Source organism: Primulina eburnea, chromosome 1, assembly GCF_022965805.1.
Source record: "Primulina eburnea isolate SZY01 chromosome 1, ASM2296580v1, whole genome shotgun sequence".
Classification (NCBI taxonomy): Eukaryota; Viridiplantae; Streptophyta; class Magnoliopsida; order Lamiales; family Gesneriaceae; genus Primulina; species Primulina eburnea.
The window spans coordinates 16,781,690-16,805,438 of NC_133101.1; the positions used below are offsets into that span (position 1 = coordinate 16,781,690).

At 33.8% G+C, this 23,749-nt stretch overlaps 4 protein-coding genes across 11 annotated transcripts; 2 read left to right on the forward strand and 2 right to left on the reverse strand.

The window, feature by feature from the left end:
- Positions 1 to 1,037: 1,037 nt before the first annotated feature.
- LOC140814321 (cytokinin riboside 5'-monophosphate phosphoribohydrolase LOG7-like) lies at positions 1,038 to 1,740 on the forward strand. The gene has a single exon (XM_073173270.1). It carries the CDS (start codon positions 1,111 to 1,113, stop codon positions 1,738 to 1,740), a length of 630 nt encoding a protein of 209 aa, XP_073029371.1. The 5' UTR covers positions 1,038 to 1,110.
- Positions 1,741 to 4,531: 2,791 nt separating this feature from the next.
- Positions 4,532 to 17,128, reverse strand: LOC140828517 (uncharacterized). 8 transcript variants are annotated; one of them, XR_012117265.1, is made up of 5 exons: positions 16,745 to 17,128; positions 6,759 to 6,796; positions 5,702 to 6,651; positions 5,422 to 5,546; positions 4,532 to 5,182 (listed from the first exon to the last, which is right to left on the reverse strand). XR_012117265.1 is itself a non-coding variant. In XM_073191455.1 (3 exons), exons 1-3 carry the CDS (start codon positions 16,898 to 16,900, stop codon positions 6,024 to 6,026), a joined length of 822 nt encoding a protein of 273 aa, XP_073047556.1. In that variant the 5' UTR covers positions 16,901 to 17,128; the 3' UTR covers positions 5,189 to 6,023. The 8 variants fall into 8 exon arrangements, 1 of the variants encoding a protein (XP_073047556.1); XR_012117257.1 differs by having other exon boundaries at positions 4,532 to 4,899; positions 5,106 to 5,182; positions 5,422 to 6,651; XR_012117255.1 differs by having other exon boundaries at positions 5,422 to 6,651.
- LOC140828495 (uncharacterized) lies at positions 12,578 to 19,290 on the forward strand. The gene is made up of 4 exons (XM_073191438.1): positions 12,578 to 14,287; positions 14,365 to 15,174; positions 15,283 to 15,401; positions 15,491 to 19,290. Exons 1-4 carry the CDS (start codon positions 13,354 to 13,356, stop codon positions 15,974 to 15,976), a joined length of 2,349 nt encoding a protein of 782 aa, XP_073047539.1. The 5' UTR covers positions 12,578 to 13,353; the 3' UTR covers positions 15,977 to 19,290.
- Positions 18,714 to 20,618, reverse strand: LOC140828504 (uncharacterized). Its single transcript, XM_073191447.1, has 2 exons — positions 20,461 to 20,618; positions 18,714 to 20,013 (listed from the first exon to the last, which is right to left on the reverse strand). The coding sequence occupies exons 1-2, from the start codon at positions 20,518 to 20,520 to the stop codon at positions 18,913 to 18,915; spliced, it is 1,161 nt and encodes a 386-aa protein (XP_073047548.1). The 5' UTR covers positions 20,521 to 20,618; the 3' UTR covers positions 18,714 to 18,912.
- Between the last annotated feature and the right edge of the window lie 3,131 nt (positions 20,619 to 23,749).

A 23,749-nucleotide genomic window follows, 5' to 3' on the forward strand; every position in this document is an offset into this window, starting at 1 on the left:
GTGCTGTTGATATTGAAAATCCTAAAAATAATGACGTGTTTAAAGTTAATGGGCAAAGACTTAAGCTTTTTATAGAAAATGAAATTCTTAATGATGAGTTTATGCCTTTATATGATCCACAATAGTTGTTTGATATTTTCATTTTGTTTTGCAGATTCTAGTTCATTTCCCGGTTAAGTGGCGGATAACGGTACTCCGTGACTGTTTAAGTCGGTTTCTTCAGTTTTCCCAAAATAATTGAAATATATATAATAATAATAATAATAATAATAATATGGATGCGTGTATTATGAATCTTCGTAAATATTTTGCTTGTTTACCTGATAATGCGTTGAAAAAAATTTATAAAGCTAGATGTGAGCGGCTAAGGTTGATGATGTCATATGGCATACCGAGTGAGGTCCGTTTGATAATTGAAGCAAAAGTCCGATTGGTTGGGGAAGCAAGTGAAATAATAATAAGACATATGCCAGGATTTGGTAAAAGCACATATGCTAAAAAGCGAAGAGCTAAACGTATAGGTGGATGTTATAAATGTGCAAGGTGGACTTGTAATGGGAAATGAAAAAATGTTGGAATGACGTCAATGAATAGAGAAGATAAAATTTTATTCATTAAGAATGGTCTGAGTAAAGAGCCTTTGGATAATTTTCTAGAGGTTCTTGATACACATTCTAGTGGGTACGTGCAAAATGAACTTTTTAAACTATGGTGGCAATTTCAACATGAGGAATATCAATATGGACGGTGGAATCAGCCTTACAAAGATCCTACTATAGTAACGCATGTCTATTTAGATAAGTAAATATATATATATACAATCTCGTCTTGGGAATCTGACGTTAAAAGACCATGTTTGTCAATTTATAAGAAAATTGGATGGGAAGCATATCCTCGACTCATAGAAGGCGTTGAAGCCGTTACTGAACGTAAAATCAGAGGAAGATGTGAGCCACAATCACAACTACGCTATATATATTTGTTTTAACTTTGTCATTTTTATTTTCTTTTAATAATAATAATTTCATGTTCAAATATTGACTTTTGGCATGTTACGCTTATAAATTCATATGCTGTGATCTAACAATTACAGAAAACATATTTCTCAACATGTCAACGTCCACGGTAAGTAAAATAAAAAATATTTGTGTATTTTGTGGATCTAGTGCAGGAAAAGATTCAATTTATGAAGAAGTAGCAGAAAAGCTTGGAATAGCACTTGCTAAAAACAAGATTCATTTGGTATATGGTGGTGGTGAAGTTGGCCTCATGGGAAAAGTTGCAAAAGCTGCGCATGCAGGTGGAAGTGAAGTCTTAGGCATTATTCCGATTACCTTAGCCAATCTTACAGGGCCAACAATAGGAGAAGAAATGAAAGTGGACGACATGTATGAAAGAATTACTCAAATGATTGAACATTCAGATGCTTTCATTGCTTTACCAGGAGGTTTCGGTACTTTGGAAGAAATATTTCATACTGTTTGTTGGGCACAATTAAATATCCACAATAAGCCAATTGGTTTGTTAAATGTTAACAATTATTATGATAAATTGTTATCGTTTCTTGATGATGTTGTGGAACAGGGATTTATTTCATTAGCTTCGCGAAGGATGTTAGTTTCTGCTACAAGTGAAGGTGAACTTATTAATTTACTGCAAGGATTTAGTCATGAACCAGATCCATTCTTATCTCAACTTAATTGGCCAACATCTAAGAGTAAGAAAAAAAAAATCATGTGATGCTAAACTTGCGATTCAACGGTATGTTTTTAATGTTTTTTTTTTAAGGTATGAATAATTTCTTCTTCTTCTTCTTAGTTTTTTTTTATATAAAAATAAAAATATGTAGTAATAATAATAATACTTTTTAGTTCAATGTCGAGTAAGGTGTCAGTAAAATGTACCTGAGACGCATTAGTTAATAATTATCGGAAAATCACAATACACTAGATTTTAATATTCATTATATTCAAATTACAGACTACAAGAAAAATTAGTTTTCATATGTACCAATTTATATACATATATATTTTGATCAATTAATATAAAATATATAATAGATGTGTTTATTTATTTACATATATGTATATATTTGTGTGTGTGTTTTCAAATAAAATAATTTCTAAAATTTTTATAAGAATATAGTTAAAAGATATGAATTGTATGGTTGTTAACATGTATAATTGAAAGAATTTTTTGTAAAAGTATAATATATACTCACACATCTTTTGTGAGTAAGTGATGAGAAATGAGAAAACAATTAATAAACTTTTATTGATTATTAAAAAATGGTTAATTACAATAATATAATTCCCCTAAAAAAAATTATTTATTGAAAAAAAAAAAGAAAAGAAAAGATGTAAATAAATAACGGACTGCAAAATACTTTATTCATTGTAATATTTGTTTTTTTTTCAAGATTTGATTGATGTACTATCAATGTGTTCTTAATAAAAAAAAACAAACAAAAACAAACAAAAAGATTTGTTTGTGCTAGATAAGTTTCAAAGATAGTCGAATGTATCTGTTATATAAATGTTTATATATATATATATATATATATATATAAATATTTTTGGTAAAATGTTTGCATAAAAAAAAAGGTTTATGTTATTGTAAAATTTTGCAGTCACATTATTAAAAAAAAATAGAAAAAAAAAAGATAAAAAAAAAAGAAAAGAAAAAGGATTTTATTCTTTGTAAATTTTCCTATTTTGTTTTCAATATTAGTTTATTTAATTGTCTGCTTTAATACTTAGCCTTTTTCAATGAGAGTTAATATTCATTCCAACTCCATGAGTGAAAACTAGCTATTCATAAAATATTTTGACCTGAAAGAATATATGGAGTTGAGGCTTTTACAAAAATATTCTTGATATTGTACATGTTATGGTGGGTGGCGTTAGAAATTTATTAATCATATATATTGTTATGTTATATATTATGTGAAAATAAGAATAAAAACACATCAAATTATATATTATTATATTAAATGAAAAGTATGTATATATATATATATATATATATATATATATATATATAAATCGGTATATGAGTTTGTTTTTAAAATGAATATGTTTGTATTTGAATATATAAAAGGAATAAAGAATCTAGGTTCTGACTTTCCGATAAATTTTATTACTAAGGGACTAGTAATAAGATAGTGTGAGAGTGTGATGAAACTTAAAATTAATAATTTATTATATGTTAAAACCTGTATTTTAAAATTTTAAGTTTCATTAAAATTATAAATTATGTTATTTTAGTATTATTTGTTTATATTTGTTTTATTTTCAGGTTTTTTTACGTGTTGGTAAAATAATGATAACTCAAGCTAGAAAATTCAAATGGAGGTGACTCAAACATGGTTGGAATCCTTGAGAAGTTATCTACAACTTTGCAGAAGACATGATTGCCTAAAAAGCTCACTAAGATGATCAAATTGTGCAAAGATCAAATGGAGGACACATTTACTTTTACTATGACCATCATTTAGTAAAAAATTCATAACTATTTCAATATTTATCCAAATGAGGTGAATCAAGTGGCCAAACTCATCTACACAAAATTCCCCACATGTTTGTGGCCTTAATCAGAGTCAAAGTGGTGAGAAAAGTCGTGGAACAAGGCATTGAAAGAAGGGACATGGAATTGGAGTTGAGGAGACAAAGAATACTATTACAACTACATGGCATTAATAGAATTTTTGACCCTTTCTCTCATTTGACCTATAAATAGAGGCCTTGTGCTAGCTTGAGAATCATTCTATTTCATTGTAAAATATAGTGTGAGTGTGTATCAAAGTTCTAAGTTCCAATATATTTTCTTTCATGTTCTCAACTATGAGTGATATTTTAGTATTGATCAAAAGTAAACTTATGGCAAGATAAATCTATTATGTCAAGGTGAAGAGGATGCATTGAAGTAAGATTGTTTATATTTTGTATATTCTTTCTTTATTTCTTTTCATTTAGCTAACTTATTTTTATTGTAGGTATAAAAATGAATTATTTGTTGTTATCAATTTACATCAAATGCTTGATACCATTAAAGTGGTTATCTTGATTTGTTGTTTAATTTTGATACAATAAATATTTCATCACTTATTATTATATATATAGATATATATATATATTTATATAATAATATCATAATATTTCATTTAGACGATAGCGTGGCTCTGCCGGTTGTTTTAAATGAAATATTATGATTTAATACTAACATCTAACAATCTAACATTTACTTTATCGCAACTAACTTTTATTTTTCGCATCTAACTTTTACTTTCTCGCAACTAACTTTTACTTTTCCGCAACTAACATTTACTTTATCGCAACTAACTTTTACTTTACTGCAATTAACTTATTAAATCAATATATTTCATTTAGGCAATAGCGTGGCTCTGCCGGTTGTTCTAAATAAAATATAATGATTTAATCTAACATTTACTTTATGCAATTATTTATTTATATAGTTATAATATAATCATAGGTACCATATATAAAATATCGGTTAATTCGGTATTTTCATTTATTAGTAAGTTCCATTTTAAAAAGAACCCATTTCTCTATAATCAGCATATAAAATAGCATGACGCATCTCTCCCACATGGGCACACATGAACCAGGCTGAGAGTATCTGCTGCTTTTACATATTTCACAAACATGGAAGTTAGTTCTAGCTAGTACCCAAAAACCCTCTCTAAAACAATTACAACTTCAATAGAGAGGAATGGCAATCAAGAATTATTAGACAATAGTCAAAGTTTCAACACAAGCTTAGAGAGCTCTCATCATTTGATTATTGACAAGGAGCACAAAACTAGGCATTTATGATCATTACTGCTGTCACTTAAACTTCAGAAAACTGGGAAGATATCGCTCATTGTCCTTGCAATGTCTAAAGAGAAGGAAGTAAAGATCATCCATGAGAAAAAAAACAACTAGGAAGTAGAAGAGGCTATACCATGATTAAACAAAGGAAAAAAATGTAAATTCCCAACTCATAAATCAATTATATACTTGCAAGAACATGAGAGTGAAACTAGCTATACTTGCAATCAAAAAAAGCGCCATTTCAGTTAGATGTAATATATACGCACGCACCTTTACTCCCTCAGGTGCAGTACATCCATGATATTTAATTTAGTTTAGTCAAAGTCGCCTGGGAAACGTCATTAAACCTAATACAAGTGATATAAAAGATTTAATAAGTTTCAAGCAATAACTTGGCCATTATCACATAATTTACAGTCAGCTCAGATAAACATTATTATATCCCAAACGTCTGAATCTTATTAATAATAACATCATATGCTAAAAAGTTACAAACCAAGCAGCTATGTCAGACAGTTCACAGAAAAATTAAAAAATCCAAAGAATTAGACTCTAAGAGAACCATCGTAAATCTGATTCACTCCACCTCTGTTGTTATCGGTCTTGCACTCACAGTGTTCCACGGTGAGGAAGAGGTTGCCAATCCATTGAATAAAGTTTTTATCCACACTTGAGGCTTAACTTTCAAGTAAGACAATGCAACATTTCTCACTGCAAGAAACCAGCCCTGATGATGCAGCAATGATAAATAGAAAGTTGAGTTTACTAAATTACCTCATATGATAAAGACTTGTCCTTTGCCGAGCGTTCTTGAAGATAGCTACATTGAACAATATGAATAATTGAAACACTTATAAAAGATTTACCTCTACAGCCAAACCAAGCTGTTTACATGAGCTTCAAAATGGTATGATTTCCCACCATCGCCCTCCAACTCAGATGACTGAATTTCTCTAGTCTTAACATCATAATTTATCCCATGTCTCTGACCACACTCAAGACTTAAGACCAACACTTCCCTCGCTACAAACCAACAAAAGGCAATTACTGATTTCGCATAACTAGAAAAAGTGCCCTTAAATCTGTCACTTAGATGTTCCGAGTCAAGCTAAAAAACATCGCGCACTCTCCAGTTATGGAATTCATTTCCCAAACATCCCTCAAAAACTTACTGGATTAATGAATAAATTATAGATTACCGCCCATTGGAAGAAAAGTCCCGTGCATTTTCGGAAACGGAGGCACAGAAAACCGGTGGACGATTTGAGTCTCTACATTCAATGTCAAAAGAAAGTTTCCACTGAACCAGTGTACATAGCCTACAATAACCATCGGAAAATAAATGAAACCACGCTCGGTCGGGAGCAACAAGTGTTTTACGTCAATATGCCTCCAAACTTTATCAACTCCGATAGTTAGTATAGCAATTTGTGTCTTCGGAACAACATGTTTATAACCACGTGCACATACCACTTTATATCCCATGGAAGCCTCAACAAATGCTATACCACAATCTGAATAGTCTCCCGTTAGAGTGGAGAAAGGAGGAAGAATGGTCCACTGCTTTGTCAAGGGAATAGTAACATAAAGATTAACAAGTTTACTCCAATCAGAGATCACCACTAAACCATTGCAGCTAGACCTTACCAGACCGTAGAACCCGTAGTCAAACTTACATATCTCGAGACAACCTCGTCGCATTTCCACATAAATCCCATTGCGAGGCGAAAGCCGCTCCTGGATTATAACTCCACCAGTTGAATTTCGTAGGCGGTGGTGGATGAAATTTGGGGAACGAATGACTAGGCTCCATTCACTGCAAACATGACTCGTGGCATCATGCAAAAGCTGAGCTAGAAGATGCAAAAGAAATTGGAAAATCATCTCTGAGGAAGATATATTTTATGTCTCTTCCTTGCAAACCTCTTGGAAACGTGGTAAATGTAAAGGTTGATGCCCACCTGTGTATATAATTATACAGAAGCATCATAACTGAACATTCTCCTCAAATTGAACCAAAAAAAATCAGAAAGCGGGATACACATTATACAAGTAATGTCACGCCCCGAGACCGGGGTTAGTCGACACCGGTGTTGTCTCACAAACACATAATTGCAACACAACAAGCCTTGTAGTAAATTGCAATAACCAGTCTTTTTCATAACAAGCAATCGTCTTTACAATGCGATGGAAATAAAATGCGGAAGAGAAATACATCATGATAAAATTAAAAGACAGAAGAAATTCGACTGGTCTCGAATTGGATTTACTTCATCACCATTCCCAAAAGTAATCTTGCTCTTCATCCTCGATTTGTTCCTCGTTCTTATCTAGGTGAGAATGTAAGGGTGAGTATTTTGGAAAATACTCAGTAAATGAGGGTCGATCGTGCATAACAAGTATCGAGGATATACATACGAATAAATTATTGAAATTTCAATATTAAGCTTGTTGAATCTAATACTAATACAAATACGAATATAGCACTGAAAATCATCTCATTTTCTATGGTTTTTACCTATCAGTCCCTTATATGTTACTCCTCTAAGGGGCAAGTCCAAAGGAACGGTTATTATAACCCACCGCATCAGGGCCTAAACAAAGCATATCAAAGTTTGGAATTTCCTTTACCATTTCTAAATCAAATCATTATAGTGCATTTCAAATACTTCAAACATGCTTTCAAATATTATAACTGATATCGAACAACGAATAATTCAGAGGATTTCATACCAAATGAAAACGAATATATCATGCCGATCGAATTTTCAAAGTCATATTTAATTTATTTTCGAAATATATCATGCTCACTTAAAAGAAATAAGTGTGCCAAATCTTTTATATAACAATATGTATATATTCAAAAGTGCACTTAAAAATAATTAAGTAAATGGACCATATTTACTAAAAGAATATAAATATCAAGAGCCACTTAAAATAAACATAAGTGTACAATTTTATATAATAATATCAAAAACCTACTTACTTGATAAATTGTTCCGAAAATCTTGAAATGGAAAATTGGAGTTTGACACCAAAAACCAGTCACCTTGAAAAAGATTTTGCACCTAATTGAACCGTTGGATAGATCTGAATTTTGGATATGTTGCTCACAACACGTGTAGGTGTCTACTGAACGGTGGAGATCGAATTCTGATTTTTTAAAACAACGAGAAAAACTTTCTGGATTTGGGCAGAATTTAGGCACTGGAAAATTGATAGAAACTTTGAGTGATTTATATGTGGCAATTAGTGCCCTTTTATAGAGAATTGGTAAGGCACCCCACTACTCCATGATCTCATGTCTCAAACCACTACTCCATAATCCTATGTCTCAAGCCACTACTCCATGATCATTCAACCACTAAACCATGTTTTCACGTCACTAAGTCATGTTTAATTAGCCACTAAGCCATGTGGATTTTCAGGGTCTTCACATCTCTCCCTTCTTATTGGAAGTTTCGCCCTCGAAACTTGAGTTCTTTTGTGTTTCAAAGAAGTATAGGTATTTCTTGCACATGTTCTCTTCAAGTTCCAAGTAGCTTCTCTTTCGGTGTGGTTAGACCATTGTACTTTGACACATGGAATGGTTCGTCGCCTAAGTACTTGGTCATTGGTGTCCATAATATGAATAGAGACATATTCATATTTCAGCTTTTTCCCCAAGTTACCTTTGATCATGAGCGGTTTAATTTCCACAACATGACTTGGATTCAGGATGTATTTCCTTAGTTTGGACTTGTGAAATACATTGTGGATTCTAAATATATCTGGTGGCAATGCTATTCTGTAAGCCAATGTGCCAATCTCTCCAAATTTTGAATGGTTCTATGTACCGAGTATTCACTTTTTCAGCTTTACTGAATCTAATGATTCTTTCATTAGTGAGACCCTTTATATAAGCTTTTTTTTACATCCAATGTGAATTCCATTGGTCTCTTTTTAAGATTAGAATAACTCTTTTGTTGATCTTATGCAGCCTTGAGTCTGTCTTTGATGATGACTACCTTTCCATTGTCTCTTGGATTAGTTCTAGCCCAGTTATGACTGTCTCATTTATTTCGTCCATGTACAGTGATGATCGACACTTCACTTGTTGGCATACTTGCCACTTGGATATAAACTCGACGAAGTCTCTTTTCATTCTGCTTCGCCAGAAACTTTCTTTCAAGTCCATATACATCCTTGTACTGACGAGATGGATTGAGAATGTTGACTTATGCGCCTCTTGCATCACTTCTTATCAAAAATTGTTGATGTCTGGCACACATAATTGTCCTCTCATCCATAGGATTCTGTCTGGGTCCACTTGAAAATCTGACGACTTTATTTCCTTGGCTTGTTCTTTGAATTTCTCTAGTATCATATCTCGACTCTGATTTAACTTAACTGCTTCTCGAAGGCATGGTTGTGCCGAGAGTGATGTTATGTTATCTAGCTCATGTTTGACTCAAAGTATCGGCTACCTTATTTGCCTTGATGAGGTGGTAGCTTATTGTCATGTCATAGTCCTTGAGTAGTCCTTGAGTAACTTAATTTATTCACCTTCTTTATCTCATTTTTAATTCTTTTTGCATGAACAAATACTTGAGGCTTGGTGGTCTGTGAATATTTCATACTTGACATCGTAGAGATAGTGTCTCCAAATTTTCAAAAGCAAATATCACTGTTGCCAACTCGAGATCATGAGCATGGTAGTTTGACTCATGTGGCTTCAGTTGACTAGCCTGTCTTCCATGAGTACGCCTATGAGATCTTCCTTTGATGCTTCACTGTAGATGGTAAAATCCTTCTCCTCAGTAGATAATACCAGCATTGGTGTAGATGCTAGCTTCTCCTTTAATGTTTGAAAGCTCTTTCACATCTTTCTCTTCAGTTGAAGTCATAGTTCTTTTGTGCCAGTCTCGTCGGTGATACGACTACTGAAGAGAAGCCCTCGACGAATTTCAGCTAATAGTTTGGTAATCCAAAGGAGCTTCTAATTGGTGTCATTCTTATGTTTCGGCTAATCTAGAATTACCTCTACTTTCTTTGGATCCATTGATACTTCGGATTTCGATCTTACATGACCTCATTTTGAATGCTGACATTGGGGTTTCTTCTGCTCTGACCTTTAGCTTATTATAGCATGTCCTCAGGTCAAGCTTGGAGAATACTGTAGCTCATTTAAGTTGATCGAAAAGACCGTCTATTATTGGAAGAATATATTTGTTCTTTATTGTGATCTTATTGATTTCTCTGTAGTCTATACACAATCTCATACTTCCATCTTTCTTCCTTACAAATAAGATTGTAGCTCCCCAGGGGAATGCACTTTGCCTAATCTGCTTTTTGTCTAACAACTCTTGAAGTTGTTCTTTTAGCTCCTTGAGTTTATATGGAGTCATTCGGTACAATGTATTGGAGATTAGTGCATCACTGGTACCAAGTTTATCTCGAACTCTACTTCTTAGTCCGAGAGCATTCCAAGAAGCCTTTCTAGAAAAACGTCAAAAAATTTTAGTATTATTTGAATATCTTCCAACTTCAGTTCATCTCCTTCTTGCACTTTGTTCACCATTGTTAGGTAAATTTCTTCTCCCAATATTATGGCTTTCCAAGTCTGGGTAACAGAAAAATGTATTCTTGTTCCTTGGCATCGCCATGTTACCAGATTTTTTTGTTGATTCGGGGTTCAGAGTTTGACATTCTTACTTTGGTCATCTACTATTGCACGGCTCTTAGATAACCAATTCATCCCTAGGATGGCGTCAATATCTACTGAAGTGAGTTGAATCAATCGGCACTGAATATATGCGAATTGATATTAGTTACCCATATAGAATATTGAAACTTAACTCAGTGTCGATCTATAGCGTATTGACTTAAATCCCGAAAATTATAACCTAGTCGTTACCTCAAATAATTATTTTTTTCTTTCTAAATCTTACTTTCATCAAGACCATGAGCCTATCACGCTCTAACACAAAGGATTCCATTGAATGTCATTCTCTTTGAATCATTCTTAGTATCACAAAAAATCAAAACTTATTATACTATAATTTTCTTCATTTCCACCAATATCTCATAACTTATTTTATTTACGTAAGGTCGTAGCCTACTTGTTATCCCAAAATAATATAAATTCCTTAGCCCGAGGATATTGTCTCACAAGATATTCCAAGGTCCTAAATATTTAAAGTTAGCGCTTAGCATTCTTAATAATCTAACTTAATGCCCACATAGTTAACCATTGACACAAAATAAACTTCTATAGTGGAATACCCAAAATTTATGATATAATTCTATATCAAATCTTCTAATATTAGTTTCCATAAATAACTTATCAGTGTTCGAGTCAAATTTTTCTTCTTAATTTGGAAGTTAAACTCAACTTATCTATGATAAGTATATTCCCAACAATATACCCAAATATTAATTGTCTCCATAATACAATTCCATAAAAATTCGACAAGTAGTCCCAAAAACGCGTTGAACAGGATTTTTCCAGAATTTTTTTCAAAAAAATATAAAGTTTGGACATTGACCCATGGATAGAAAGAATACGTCGAGAGGATTCCAAAACAGTCGAGGGAATTAAATTATGAGTTTTCTATGAAAAGTTATGAGTCATACGAAACTTTCCTTAAATGGCCAAAACGCGATTTCGGAGGTCTAAATGAAGAAATTTCGCGTTTTCGAACCCTACCTCACGAAATTTCAGAGGGAACTGCATTGGCCGATTTTAAAAATCCATCGAAAATTTTAACGAACGATTTTCTTCCCCAAACGGATTATGAACCTGGCTGCTCTGATACCACTTAAATGTCACATCTCGAGACCGGGGTTAGTCGACACCGGCGTTGTCTCACAATCACATAATTGCAAAACAACAAGCCTTGTAGTAAATCGCAATAACCAGTTTTTTTTATAACAAGTAATCGTCTTTACAATGCGATGGAAATAAAATGCGGAAGAGAAATACATCATGATAAAATTAAAAGACAGAAAAAATTCGACTGGTCTCGAATTGGATTTACTTCATCACCATTCCCAAAAGTAATCTTGCTCTTCATCCTCGATTTGTTCCTCGTTCTTATCTGGGTGGGAATGTAAGAGTGAGTATTTTGGAAAATATTTAGTAAATAGGGGCCGATCGTGCATAACAAGTATCGAGGATATACATACGAATACATTATTGAAATTTCAATATTAAGCACGTTGAATCAAATACTAATACAAAAATGAATATAGCACTGAAAATCATCTCATTTTCTATGGTTTTTACTGATCAGTCTCCTATATGTTACTCCTCTAAGGGGCGAGGCCAAAGGAACGGTTATTAGAACCCACCGCATCAGGGCCTAAACAAAGCATATCAAAGTTCGGAATTTCCTTTACCATTTCTAAATCAAATCATTACAGTGCATTTCAAATAATTCAAACATGCTTTCAAGTATTATAACTGATATCGAACAACGAATAATTCAGGGGATTTCATACCAAATGGAAACGAATATATCATGCCGATCGAATTTTCAAAGTCATATTTAATTTATTTTCGAAATATATCATGCTCACTTAAAAAGAAATAAGTGTGTCAAATCATTTATATAACAATATATATATTCAAAAGTCCACTTAAAAATAATTAAGTAAATGGACCATATTTACTAAAAGAATATAAATATCAAGAGTCACTTAAAATAAATATAAGTGTACAATTTTATATAATAATATCAAAAACCCACTTACTTGAGAAATTGTTCCGAAAATCTTGAAATGGACAATTTGGAGTTGGACACCAAAAACCAGTCACCTTGAAAAAGATTTTGCGCCTAATTGAACCGTTGGATCGATCTGAATTTTGGATATGTTGCTCACAACACGTGTAGGTGTATACTGAATGGTGGGGATCGAATTCTAATTTTTTAAAACGACGAGAAAAACTTTCTAGATTTGGGCAGAATTTAGGCACTTGAAAATTGATAGAAACTTTGAGTTGTTTATGTGTGGCAATTGGTGCCCTTGTATAGAGAATTGGTAAGGCACCCCAATAGTTGTGAAAAGCGCTCGCCTCGCTCGCTTAAGCGCGAGGCGACGCGAGGCGGCCTACTTGCCCTTCGGATTGTCCCGAAGCGCAGCAGGTTAATGAAGCCCACGCTTTAGTGCGCTTCGCCTGGATTTCTGAGCGATATCGCTAGGCGCTTCAGCCCATATGTGTTATTTTAGTTCTGTCCAAGCCCAAGTCCAGCTCCAAATGAAAGCCCAGCCCATGTATATTAAAATCTTTGTCGTTTAGTGCTTCTGCCTCTGCCAAGTCTACTGCCTTTGCATTTGTGCGTGAATCTCTTCTGCCTCTGCCTTGTCGCCACTGCTCCGCCGCCGCCGCCGACCCTGCCGCCACTTCTCATTTGCTACCCAATTAGTAAACCACTAAACCCTAATTTTAGGATTTTTTTGTTTAAAATTACAAATTGTGTTTTTTATTTTTAATAATATAATAGATGAATTGTTTTTTATATTTCAGAATTTAAACATGTCAAACACACCAATTCCATCAAATCGAAAAGACATTGCTTGGAATTATGCCACACTTCCGGATCTTAAAAATCCAAATATTGTATGTTGTTCTTTTTGTGGTAAAATAACAAATGGCGGGATTTATCGGCACAAGCTGCATTTAATTGGGGGCAATAGAAATGTGAAAGCTTGTCCGAAGTGTCTGGAGCATGTTAAAGAAGAAATTAAAAATTTCATGCAAAAAAAGAGTGTTTTGAAGAATCAAATGGATGATATTCCTCATTTAGATGATATTGTTGATTTAGAAGAAGACGAGGATGAGGATGATGTTCAAACTAAAATGAAAGGGAAACGACCAATGTCCGGCCCTACGGTGCAGGGTAAAAGGTGTAAACAAGCAGGGCCTATTGATCTTTATTTTTCGAAAGATGTAGAAGAAATTGTCAAACAGAGACGTGCGAAAAATAAAGGCCAATATGATGAAAATAAGAAGAAATTAAGAGAAGATGCGGTTCAGAAATTTGCTACGTGGATGTATGATGCCGGAATTCCTTTTAATGCTGTTAAATATGATTCTTTGCAACCCTGTATTGATGCTATTGGGGTTTTTGGAGTGGGAATGAAACCTCCATCATATCATGAAGTAAGAGTTAAGTATTTGAAGGAGTTGGCAAATACGAACCTGCTTCTCAAATCCCACGAAGAAGATCATGCTAGGTATGGTTATACAATTATGGCAGATGGGTGGACGGATAAAAAAAGTAGAACTCTTATAAATTTTTTGGTAAATGGTCCTAAAGGAAGCATATTTGTTGAATCGGTGGATGTTTCAAGTTATTCTCACACTGCTGATAAGATGTATGAGTTACTTTCTAAATTTGTGAATCGAATTGGAGAGCAGAATGTGGTTCAGGTTGTAACAGATAATGCCACCTGCAATGTTAGAGCAGGTAATATTTTAAATTGCAAATTAAATTAAAAATTCTGATTTTTCTATTTTTAAAGTAAATTTACTTCATTTTTTCAGGTCGTCTTTTGGAAAACAATTTTCCACACTTGTATTGGACTCCATGTGCAGCTCATTGCTTAGATTTGATGCTTGAGGAAATATTCAAAATTCCTAACCTCAAAAAATTGCATGAACGGGCATTGATGGTGAACGGTTATATTTACAATAGACCACAATTGTTGAGCATGATGAGGGAGTTTACTGGACAGAGAGACATGGTAAGAACTGCAAAGACTCGTTTCGCAACCGCTTTTTTGACTTTAAAGCGGTTTCAAGTTCAACAAGCAAATCTGAGAAAGATGTTTACATCTGAAAAGTGGTCAAAAAGTCGATATTCTAGAGAGGCAGCTGGAAAACGTGTTGCAGAAGTGATATTGATGCCTTCTTTTTGGAAAACTACAGTTTTTGCATTAAAAGTTGGCGGCCCATTGCTGAAAGTATTGCGGCTAGTAGATGGTGAAAAAAGGTCTTCAATGGGTTACATCTATGAGGCAATGGACAGAGCCAAAGAAGCTATCGCTGCATCATTTAATAATAATGAAGAGAAATATCGTGGTATTTTTGAGATCATCGACAAGAGATGGAACGTTCAACTCCATCATCCTTTGCATGCGGCTGGATATTTCTTAAATCCTGAGTTTTTTTACTCAAATCGTGACATAGAAAATGATGAAGAAGTGTTGGAGGGTCTGTACAAATGCATAGGTAGATTGGTGCGAGGTGAAGATTTACAAGATAAGATTACAAATCAATTGGATAAATACAAAAAAGCAGAAGGACTTTTTGGTTTACTCATGGCTATTAGACAAAGAGCTTCAAAATCACCAGGTAAATAATATTTAGTGCAATATGAATTTATTTCTCAAACATTACTTATAGTATCTTTGAATGATAAGAAATTTAATCTTATATTTTTTTTGTGTTTCAACTTTCAAGCTGATTGGTGGTCTTCTTATGGTGCATCAACACCTGAATTGAAAACATTTGCAATGAAGATTTTGCACCTCACATGCTCTTCATCAGGTTGTGAACGTAATTGGAGTGTATTTGAACATGTAAGTTAGAAGTTTTTTTTACATATTAAATTTTATATTATGAAGTATGAAGTATGAACCTAACTTATTACTTTCTAATTGTTTGACAGATACATTCTAAAAAAAGAAATAGGTTGTCTCAACAACGATTGAATGATTTGGTATATATCAAATACAACAGAGCGTTGCGGCGAAGATATGCCATGCGAGATAAGATTGATCCTATTTCTTTGTCAGAAATAGATGATAGTAACGAATGGTTGTTGGGAAAGTTGGATGATAGTGATGAAGAGAATGATGATAACGATTTGGTCTTTGAAGATGATGATTTGCGTTGGAGTGATGTAGCACAAGCGCTTGGGGTTGGTGAAAGTGCATATGACTTTCGATCTCGAAATGCATCTACTTCAAAAGGAGCGTCATCATCCACGTCAGCAAAAAGAAAGCAATCTTCAGCTCGAACTAGTCTTGCGGATCAAGTGGATGAAGAAGAGATCAACATTGATGATGAAACTGAAGAAGAAGAAGATACCGATGGATACAAATCAAGTGATGGGGCTGATGACGTAGATTTGGAAGATGAAGACTACGATTAAAATGACATTTGGTATTTCTTCTATCACATTTTGAAAGACTTTTTATTTTAGTTTGATTTTTTTGATAATATTTTGTTTATTGTGGCGTGACGTAGATTTGAAAGATGAAGATGACGATTATAATGACATTTGATATTTCATGTATCACATTTTCAAAGACTTTTTATTTTATTTTGAATTTTTGGATGATAATTTGTTTGTTGCGCTTTTTTCCGTAAAGCGTGCGCTTCGCTTTGCGCTTTGCGCTTGAAGCCCCAAGACACTTGAGCGCTTTTTCGCGCCTCGCGCTTTTGACAACTATGGGCACCCCACTACTCCATGATCTCATGTCTTAAACCACTATTCCATAATCCCATGTCTCAAGCCACTACTCCATGATCATTCAACTACTAAACCATGTTTTCATGTCACTAAGTCATGTTTAATTAGCCACTAAACCATGTGGATTTTCAGGGTCTTCACAAGTAAATCGATGAATTCAACAAAATGTAGACTTTTCTTCATGCAAGCAGTATAGTTTTATTTTCCTTCCCTAGTGTTTGAAAGTAAAGCAAACCAAGATGTCAGCAGTGGAAACAATCATTTAGTGAGGAAAATTTTCACAAAAAGATTTAAAGTTTCGGCTAGATAAAGCTCAATGTAGTAAAAGAAGTTCATTTTCCATCAAGTCCAGGAAAAACAATCTATAATCTCTGAAATTGCACAAAAAGATTCAAATTTTGGTGGAAAAACCAAACGCATTGGGGGGAAAATAAATCTATTATTTACCAGAGTTTTTGGTTCATCTGCATCGGCCAGCACAGCTCCTGAGTACTTCTCCCGGACCATGGGGCAGTGGTGATGGTGTTCTCTGTTTATATATAAGTTTTGAGAGTTTTTGCTACTAACCCTTGGAAAATAAGAAAATTGCGTATTCAGACCCATAAAACTAAATAAGCATTCTTAGGAATGTAAATGAACCAAACCGTTTGCGAGCTATTCGAAGCTCGGCTTGATAAAAAGCTTGTTTGAGTTTTTGTTTGTTAATCATAACAAACCAAGCTCAAGCTCGATTTTGAGCTCGAAAATATAATTAAATCAAGCTCAGGCCTAAGTTCGGCTCGTGAGCTCGCAAACATGTTCGATAATAGGCTTGCGAGCTCGAGCTCGGCTCGTTTAGGTGGCTCGCAAACAAGATTTTGGAATGTTCAATAATATACTGATTTATGTTTTTTAGCTCTTATTCGTGTCGTTTTGGTTATTTATGAATGAATTTATATTTTTATGTCTGATCTAAAATTAGTTTATAGATATATTTAATTTTTAACAAGCTCGATTCAAACTCAAACTCGAGCTCCATTCTATGCTTATCGAGCTCGAAAACGAGACGAGCTCTAGCCAGGCTTGTTAAAAATGCTAAACGAGCTATTAATGAATCAAGCTCGAGCCATGGCTTGATTAACATGCTAAATGAGCTTTTAACGAGCCGAGCTCGAGCCTGATAATAGAAGCTCGAATCGAGCTCGAGCTCGAACTCGAGCCTCAAACAATTTTAAACAAACCTAGCTCAAGCCTGATACTGTTTGGTTTGGTTTAGATCGTTTACATCCCTAAGCATTCTTGATTTTTAAGTGTCTTTTTATATTAAAAAAATGAACTATCTATTCATGCTTACACGATTTTTTGAACATGCATTTATGTTGCGACTTCGACATGAAGCTCAACATTGAATTAAAATTTCTCCTACATGAAATCATAGAATATATTGAGTAAATTTGGAAAATATTATAGATTGATAAAAAGTTATTTTTGTACATTCAATGTAATATCGCTCAAAAATTGGTTTTTTACAAGCAACATAGGCACACATACGAAATATCGCATAGACTAGGGTAAATAGTGTAATTTTTATTAAAAAAATCAAAGGTCAAGATACTTATTTAATTTTCATGTGGTGAAGTATGTATTTTCGAAATTTGAAAGAGACTTTGTTCCAAAATCTCTGGTTTTTAGGCATAAAACTTTCAATTTTTTTAAAATTTAAAAACTCACATAATTTGCAAAAAAAAATATATCACTTTAGATGCAGAGATAGAGATGATGTGTATCCTTTTTTGTCAGTCGTTGGAGCCAATTGTGAATCTTTCTAAAGCAATGCCTTGACAAGATCAATATGCCCTTTGTCTGGCTGCGAAGTGTAATGCATTTTTCGGTTACAAGAGAAGATCGATGCATTTCCAGGACCGGTTGCCATGATCATGATCTAACAACAATTGCACAATCTCTTCAATAATGATAACATCAAATAAATCTAGTCAATGTTGAAAGAGAATCTCAAGGAATTGAACAAACTTAAAACATCATGCGAAGGGCCACCCACTTTTGGCATGCTTCTGGACTCAAAACAATTTTATATATTTTTATAAAAGACATCATCTTCTTGCTAAGATTATCGTCTATACTACGAGCTCAAGAAAAGCACACTTCAAAACAACATTTAGGCATTATATTATATAATTCCATCAACTAAGAATTTTGTCATACCAGTAATCAAATTAATCACAACACTCATACCTCTTTTAAAATCCCATGTCAGGTACAAGACAATCTTGGAATTGGTATCCTCATCTCTTTCTTTGCTTGTCCACTTAAAATCATCATTCCAACCAAACGAGGCTGTTTACGTGAGCTTCAAAATGGAATGAACCGCCCTCCAACTCAAATGACAAAATTTCTCTAGTTTTGACATCATAGATTGTCATCTATACTACCTACCAGCTCCAGAAAAACTTCATTCAAACAACATTTGGGTGTTAAACATATGCTTCCATCAACTAATAATTTAGTTGTACCAATAATCAAATTAATCACGACACTCATACGCCTTTTAGGATCGCATATCAGGTACAGGACAGTCTTGGAATTGGTATTTCAATCTCTTTCGTAGCTTTAAATCATCATTCCAACCAAACGAGGCTGTTTACATGAGCTTCAAAATGGTAACATTTGCCCTCCAACTCAAATGACTGAATTTCTCTAGTCTTAACGTTATAAACTATCCAATGTCTCTGACCATATCCAAGACTGAAGACCAACAGTTCCCTCGCTACTAACCAAAAACAGGGATTTATTGATTTCGTAAAATCGGAGAACATGCCCTTAAATCTGTCACTTAGAGGTTCTGAGTCAAAGCTAAACAACATGGACCACTCTCCAGTTACGGAATTCATCTCCCAAACATCCCTCAAAAACTTACTGGATTCATCAATAAATGATAGATTACCGCCCATTGGTAGAAAACTCCCGAACATTTTTGGTAATTGAGGCACAGGAAACCGGCGAACGATTTCAGTCTCGACATTCAATGTCAAAACAAATTTGCTGCTCGTCCAGTGTACATATCCTCCAGTAACCAACAGAAACCAAATGAACTTAAGCTCAGTTGGGAGCAACAAGTGGTCTGTGTCAATATGCCTCCAAACTTCATCAACTCCAATGGTAAGCACTGCAATTTGTGTCTTCGGAACAATATATTTATCACGACACACACGTACCAATTTATACTCCATGGAAGACTCAACAAATGCTAAACCACCATCCGAATGATGTCCTGTTAGAGCGGAGAAAGGAGGAAGAATGGCCCACTGCTTTGTCAATGGATTAGTAACATAAAGATTAGGAACTTCAATAACTTCACTCTCATCAGAGATCACCACTAAACCATTGCAGCTAGACCTTACCAGACCGTGGACCCCGCAGTCAAACTTACATATCTCGAGACAACCTCGTCGCATCTCCACATAAATCCCATTACGCGGCGAAAGCCACTCCTGGATTATAACTCCACCAGTTGAATTTCTAAGATGGTGCTGGATGAAATTTGGGGAACAGATGACAAGGCTCCATTCTCTGCAAACATGCCTCACGACATCATGTAAAAGTTGAGCTGGAAGATGTAAAAGAAACTGGAAAATTATCTCTCGAGGAAGATATCTGGTATTTCTTCTCTTCCTCGCACACCTCTTGCAACAGTGGAAAATGTAAGGGTTGATGGACATCTGCGTATTTATGCAGAAGAATCATAACTGAAAATTATCCTCAAATTGAACCAAAGAATAACCGGAAAGCTGGATACACATTGTCACATATACAAGTAAATATCGATGAAATTGGACAAAAATTTAGACTCCTTTTCCTGAAGTAACACAGTTTTGTTTACCTTCCCTAATTTTCGAAAGTAAAGCAAAGTAGGTTGTCAATTGAGAAATTTTTCCGTGGAAACAATTCCTTTCAGAGAGTAAATATAAAATTTGCACAAAAAGATTTACACATTTGGCTAGATAAAGCTCAATGTAGCAAAAGAAGTTCATTTTCCAGCAAGACGAGGAAAAACAAGCTATAATCTCGGTAATTGCACAAAAAGATTCAAACTTCAAGCAAGTTAAAGCTCCGTTATTTGTAGTAAAAGAAGGCCAAACGAATTCGGGAGAAAATAAATCTATTACCGCAGTCTTTGGTTCGTCCGCAACGGCCAGCACAGCTCCTGATTTCCTCTTCCGGACCATGGGGGCGGCGGCGGTGGGGTTCACGGCAGATTGTTTGAAACCTAGAATGTGTACGCGGTTTCGGTTACATATTTTTATATCAGTTTGAATTTATATGTTTTATACAAAATGTATCCACACCATATTATTAAATTTATGGTACGTCATTTTTTTAAAGTGTTATTTTAGAAGTCGCAAATTTTGGTTTTTTTTTCTTTATTTAATCCCTTCAATCAAACACACCCCTAATGTATTGAAATAAAAATAAAAATACTTCATATATAACATAGACTAACTCTTTATTTAAATAGTGTTATAAATATATTATAATTATATATGTTTATCTTATTTAGTTAGTTTTGAAAAATTTGTAATCAAGATAAATATGATAAGATAATATATGTAAATATTTGTATGTTGTAATATTCTCTTATAAATAAGGTGATTGTGTTCAAAAGAAAAGACATGATCTATTATTTGTCACTATTTTTATTATGTATAGCGACTTCATGTTCAATGATTAACTACATAGGCTATTTGATAAAAATATATATATGAATATGTGGTAGAGAGAACACAATGTTTTAAAAAAAAAATATGGCAGTGAGACCACAACGTCATCAATCGAAAAATAAAATAAATTGTAAACCCGGTGAATTCACGTATTTCTCATCCACTCAAATTATATTTTCATGGATATAATTTTGACTAGTCTCAAACTTTTTTGATTAAAATTTTCTTTATTTTAAAGTGTTGATAAATGATAAAATATTGCATTACATACTGTTTTTTATATGTTTTGCAAATGTATGAACAAAAAATATAATGTGGAATGATATTTATGAGAGACCGAATGTCGTTATTTAAGGTAAAAGATCTACTTGGTACATGTATGAATTTGAAAATATACGTAGAATTTGAAAATGTACGTTCAATTTCCCAAGTTCAATTCTCAATTTCAATATAATAATTATACTATTTTGTTTATTCAAAGAGAAATAAAGGAAGACGATTATTCAAAGTTGTCTAATTAATGTGATCAATTCAATAAGATGAATGCGATGGTGTCAATGAAAACACATTTGATATCAAAGAAGAATATATTATCTCAAATGAGATATGAATTATAAATTGGCACAAAATATTGAGATATACATCAAGCCTGATATAAAGTTTGTGGAGGCCGATGATATCTACTCAAATTATATTTTCATCATATGTTGATATGAATCTATTAATGATCTAGAAGATCTTTTGATTGAAAATGAAAAAAGGATGATATGCTTGATACAATAAAATAGTGATAAACATTGATGTATATGGATTTGTGATTCCAATGTCAATATTGATTTGGTATAAATAGTATATGACAAATCAATAGTTTTAAAAGAGTTAATATTTTTCAAAAGTATCATCGATACAAATATTTTCAGAGTTTAGCGTGATCTATTGGGTTTAGCATTACATTATATAAATAGTTAACAAACTATTGATAGTGCACAAATGAAACGTCCACTACTCATTTTCTTTAAAAAGTACTAGAAATTTTTTTTATTCCCTAACTCTCGGCCTATACATAAACCGATATATATAAAATAATTTTGATCTCATTTTAAAAATAAAACAACCACTATATTTGAAAATTCAAAGGAAAGAATTCAAAACATAAAATCGTCAAACTTTACCAACCCTAAACTTAGCAATATTTCAAAATAAAACTAACTCTAACAAACTCTCAAAAACCACTCAAAAGCATAATGAAAGTCGTAAAAATCTTTAACATAAACTTTAAATCATAAATGCAAAAACTAGCGTTGGTCCTCGGGTTATGTGTACCTTCAGCCCAGTAAGATCACCCATCCAAGTCTCTCTCAACATTATTATCATATTCACCTGCATTCATAACACCTAGTGAGTCTAAACATATACGTATATAAGCACATGCAATAATGAAAATAATTTTACTTAAAATAACATTTCATAATCATGCATAAACTTAAAAATATTCATATCATCATCAACATATTCATATCCATCCTAAACATATACGTATTCCTTTTTCGTTGCATTCAGATCGTTAATTGTGACTTTCATATTAGAGGTTTGATGGATCCATCTACATGTAACCACAGTACTGGACGGCGGAGACATCAGCGACACTTTCATCCATCAACTGAGCATTGGCCTTACGTATTCATTTATCATCGTATGACGTATTCGTATTAGTCAGAATTACTTTACTTCCTTCAACATTTCATATTTGCATCACTTTATAAAAACCATGCATATAAATATCATTTTTATTTTGAAACCAGACATGCAACATGTCTTTTAACTTTAATGTTTTATCATAAAATTCCATAAACATTTAAAATCATTTTAACATATAAAACATCATTCAGAGCACTGCCATGTCGATTATTATTTTCTAGTTGTAAAATGATTGTTTTACCCCTAGATGTAAATTTCCTCGGTTTTGACTTTTTCTTATTTTCATTGACCTTAGACAGCCCCAAATAATTATTTAAGCTTAAATTAAATTTCCATAATTGTATTCAACTTAAATTCTAGGCTTTCTAATTATTCTTTAATTTGTTAATTGGAGCAGCGTTTAATTCCTGAATTAATTCAAACTTTAATATAAAATTCCCAAATTTGAATCATAAACTTTTTATAATTAATCAGCAATCGTGAACCATGATTCGACCCCCATTGAACCACGTTTCAAAACTTAGGCAACTAAAATTGCGAACCAAGCACTAAACCTCGAGCCATCTTATGTTTTCATCGAGCCAAGCCCGAGCCACCCCGATCCATCTTAGGACGATACCCCCCCTGGACCTTCATGAACCCACTGGACCCTTAGTACTCGAGCCTAACCATCGCCCGAAGCCCCTACACCAGCAGAAGCTGCGGCCGAGCAACCCTACGCACAAGGACTCTTCCCGACCCCAACCAAGACCCTCGCTCTCGAGCCAACCCCGATCCCAGTCCTCGTGAACCCTCTTAGGACCTTAACCGACCTAGCCTGGACCCCTGGCCCCAACCACGAGCCCTCTCGCGATGCTGCTCTTCTCGGGTGGCTTGGGGAAGAGTCCTTGTGCGCTTGGACTCTTCCCTAGCCAACTAATTTGATGTTAGGACTCCTCTCTTGATCCAACCACGTCCCAGTCCAGCCCTGGTCGAGCCAAAGCCAAGCCATGTAGTGGTTCACCCAACAAACCGAGCCCTTGACACAAACGTGCGAGTT

Excerpts from the sequence above, each read along its gene's own strand:
- LOC140814321 (XM_073173270.1), top strand. The coding sequence starts at position 1,111 with ATGTCAACGTCCACGGTAAGTAAAATAAAAAATATTTGTGTATTTTGT.
- LOC140828495 (XM_073191438.1), top strand. The coding sequence starts at position 13,354 with ATGTCAAACACACCAATTCCATCAAATCGAAAAGACATTGCTTGGAAT. Across the intron at positions 14,288-14,364 it reads CACCTGCAATGTTAGAGCAG|GTCGTCTTTTGGAAAACAAT; the intron begins GTAATATTTTAA and ends TCATTTTTTCAG. Across the intron at positions 15,402-15,490 it reads ATTGGAGTGTATTTGAACAT|ATACATTCTAAAAAAAGAAA; the intron begins GTAAGTTAGAAG and ends ATTGTTTGACAG.
- LOC140828517 (XM_073191455.1), bottom strand. The coding sequence starts at position 16,900 with ATGGGTCTGAATACGCAATTTTCTTATTTTCCAAGGGTTAGTAGCAAA. Across the intron at positions 6,797-16,744 it reads CAGATGAACCAAAAACTCTG|GTGGGCATCAACCTTTACAT; the intron begins GTAAATAATAGA and ends TTATATACACAG. Across the intron at positions 6,652-6,758 it reads ATTTACCACGTTTCCAAGAG|TGAATGGAGCCTAGTCATTC; the intron begins GTTTGCAAGGAA and ends TCATGTTTGCAG.
- LOC140828504 (XM_073191447.1), bottom strand. The coding sequence starts at position 20,520 with ATGGTCCGGAAGAGGAAATCAGGAGCTGTGCTGGCCGTTGCGGACGAA. Across the intron at positions 20,014-20,460 it reads CGGACGAACCAAAGACTGCG|ATGTCCATCAACCCTTACAT; the intron begins GTAATAGATTTA and ends ATAAATACGCAG.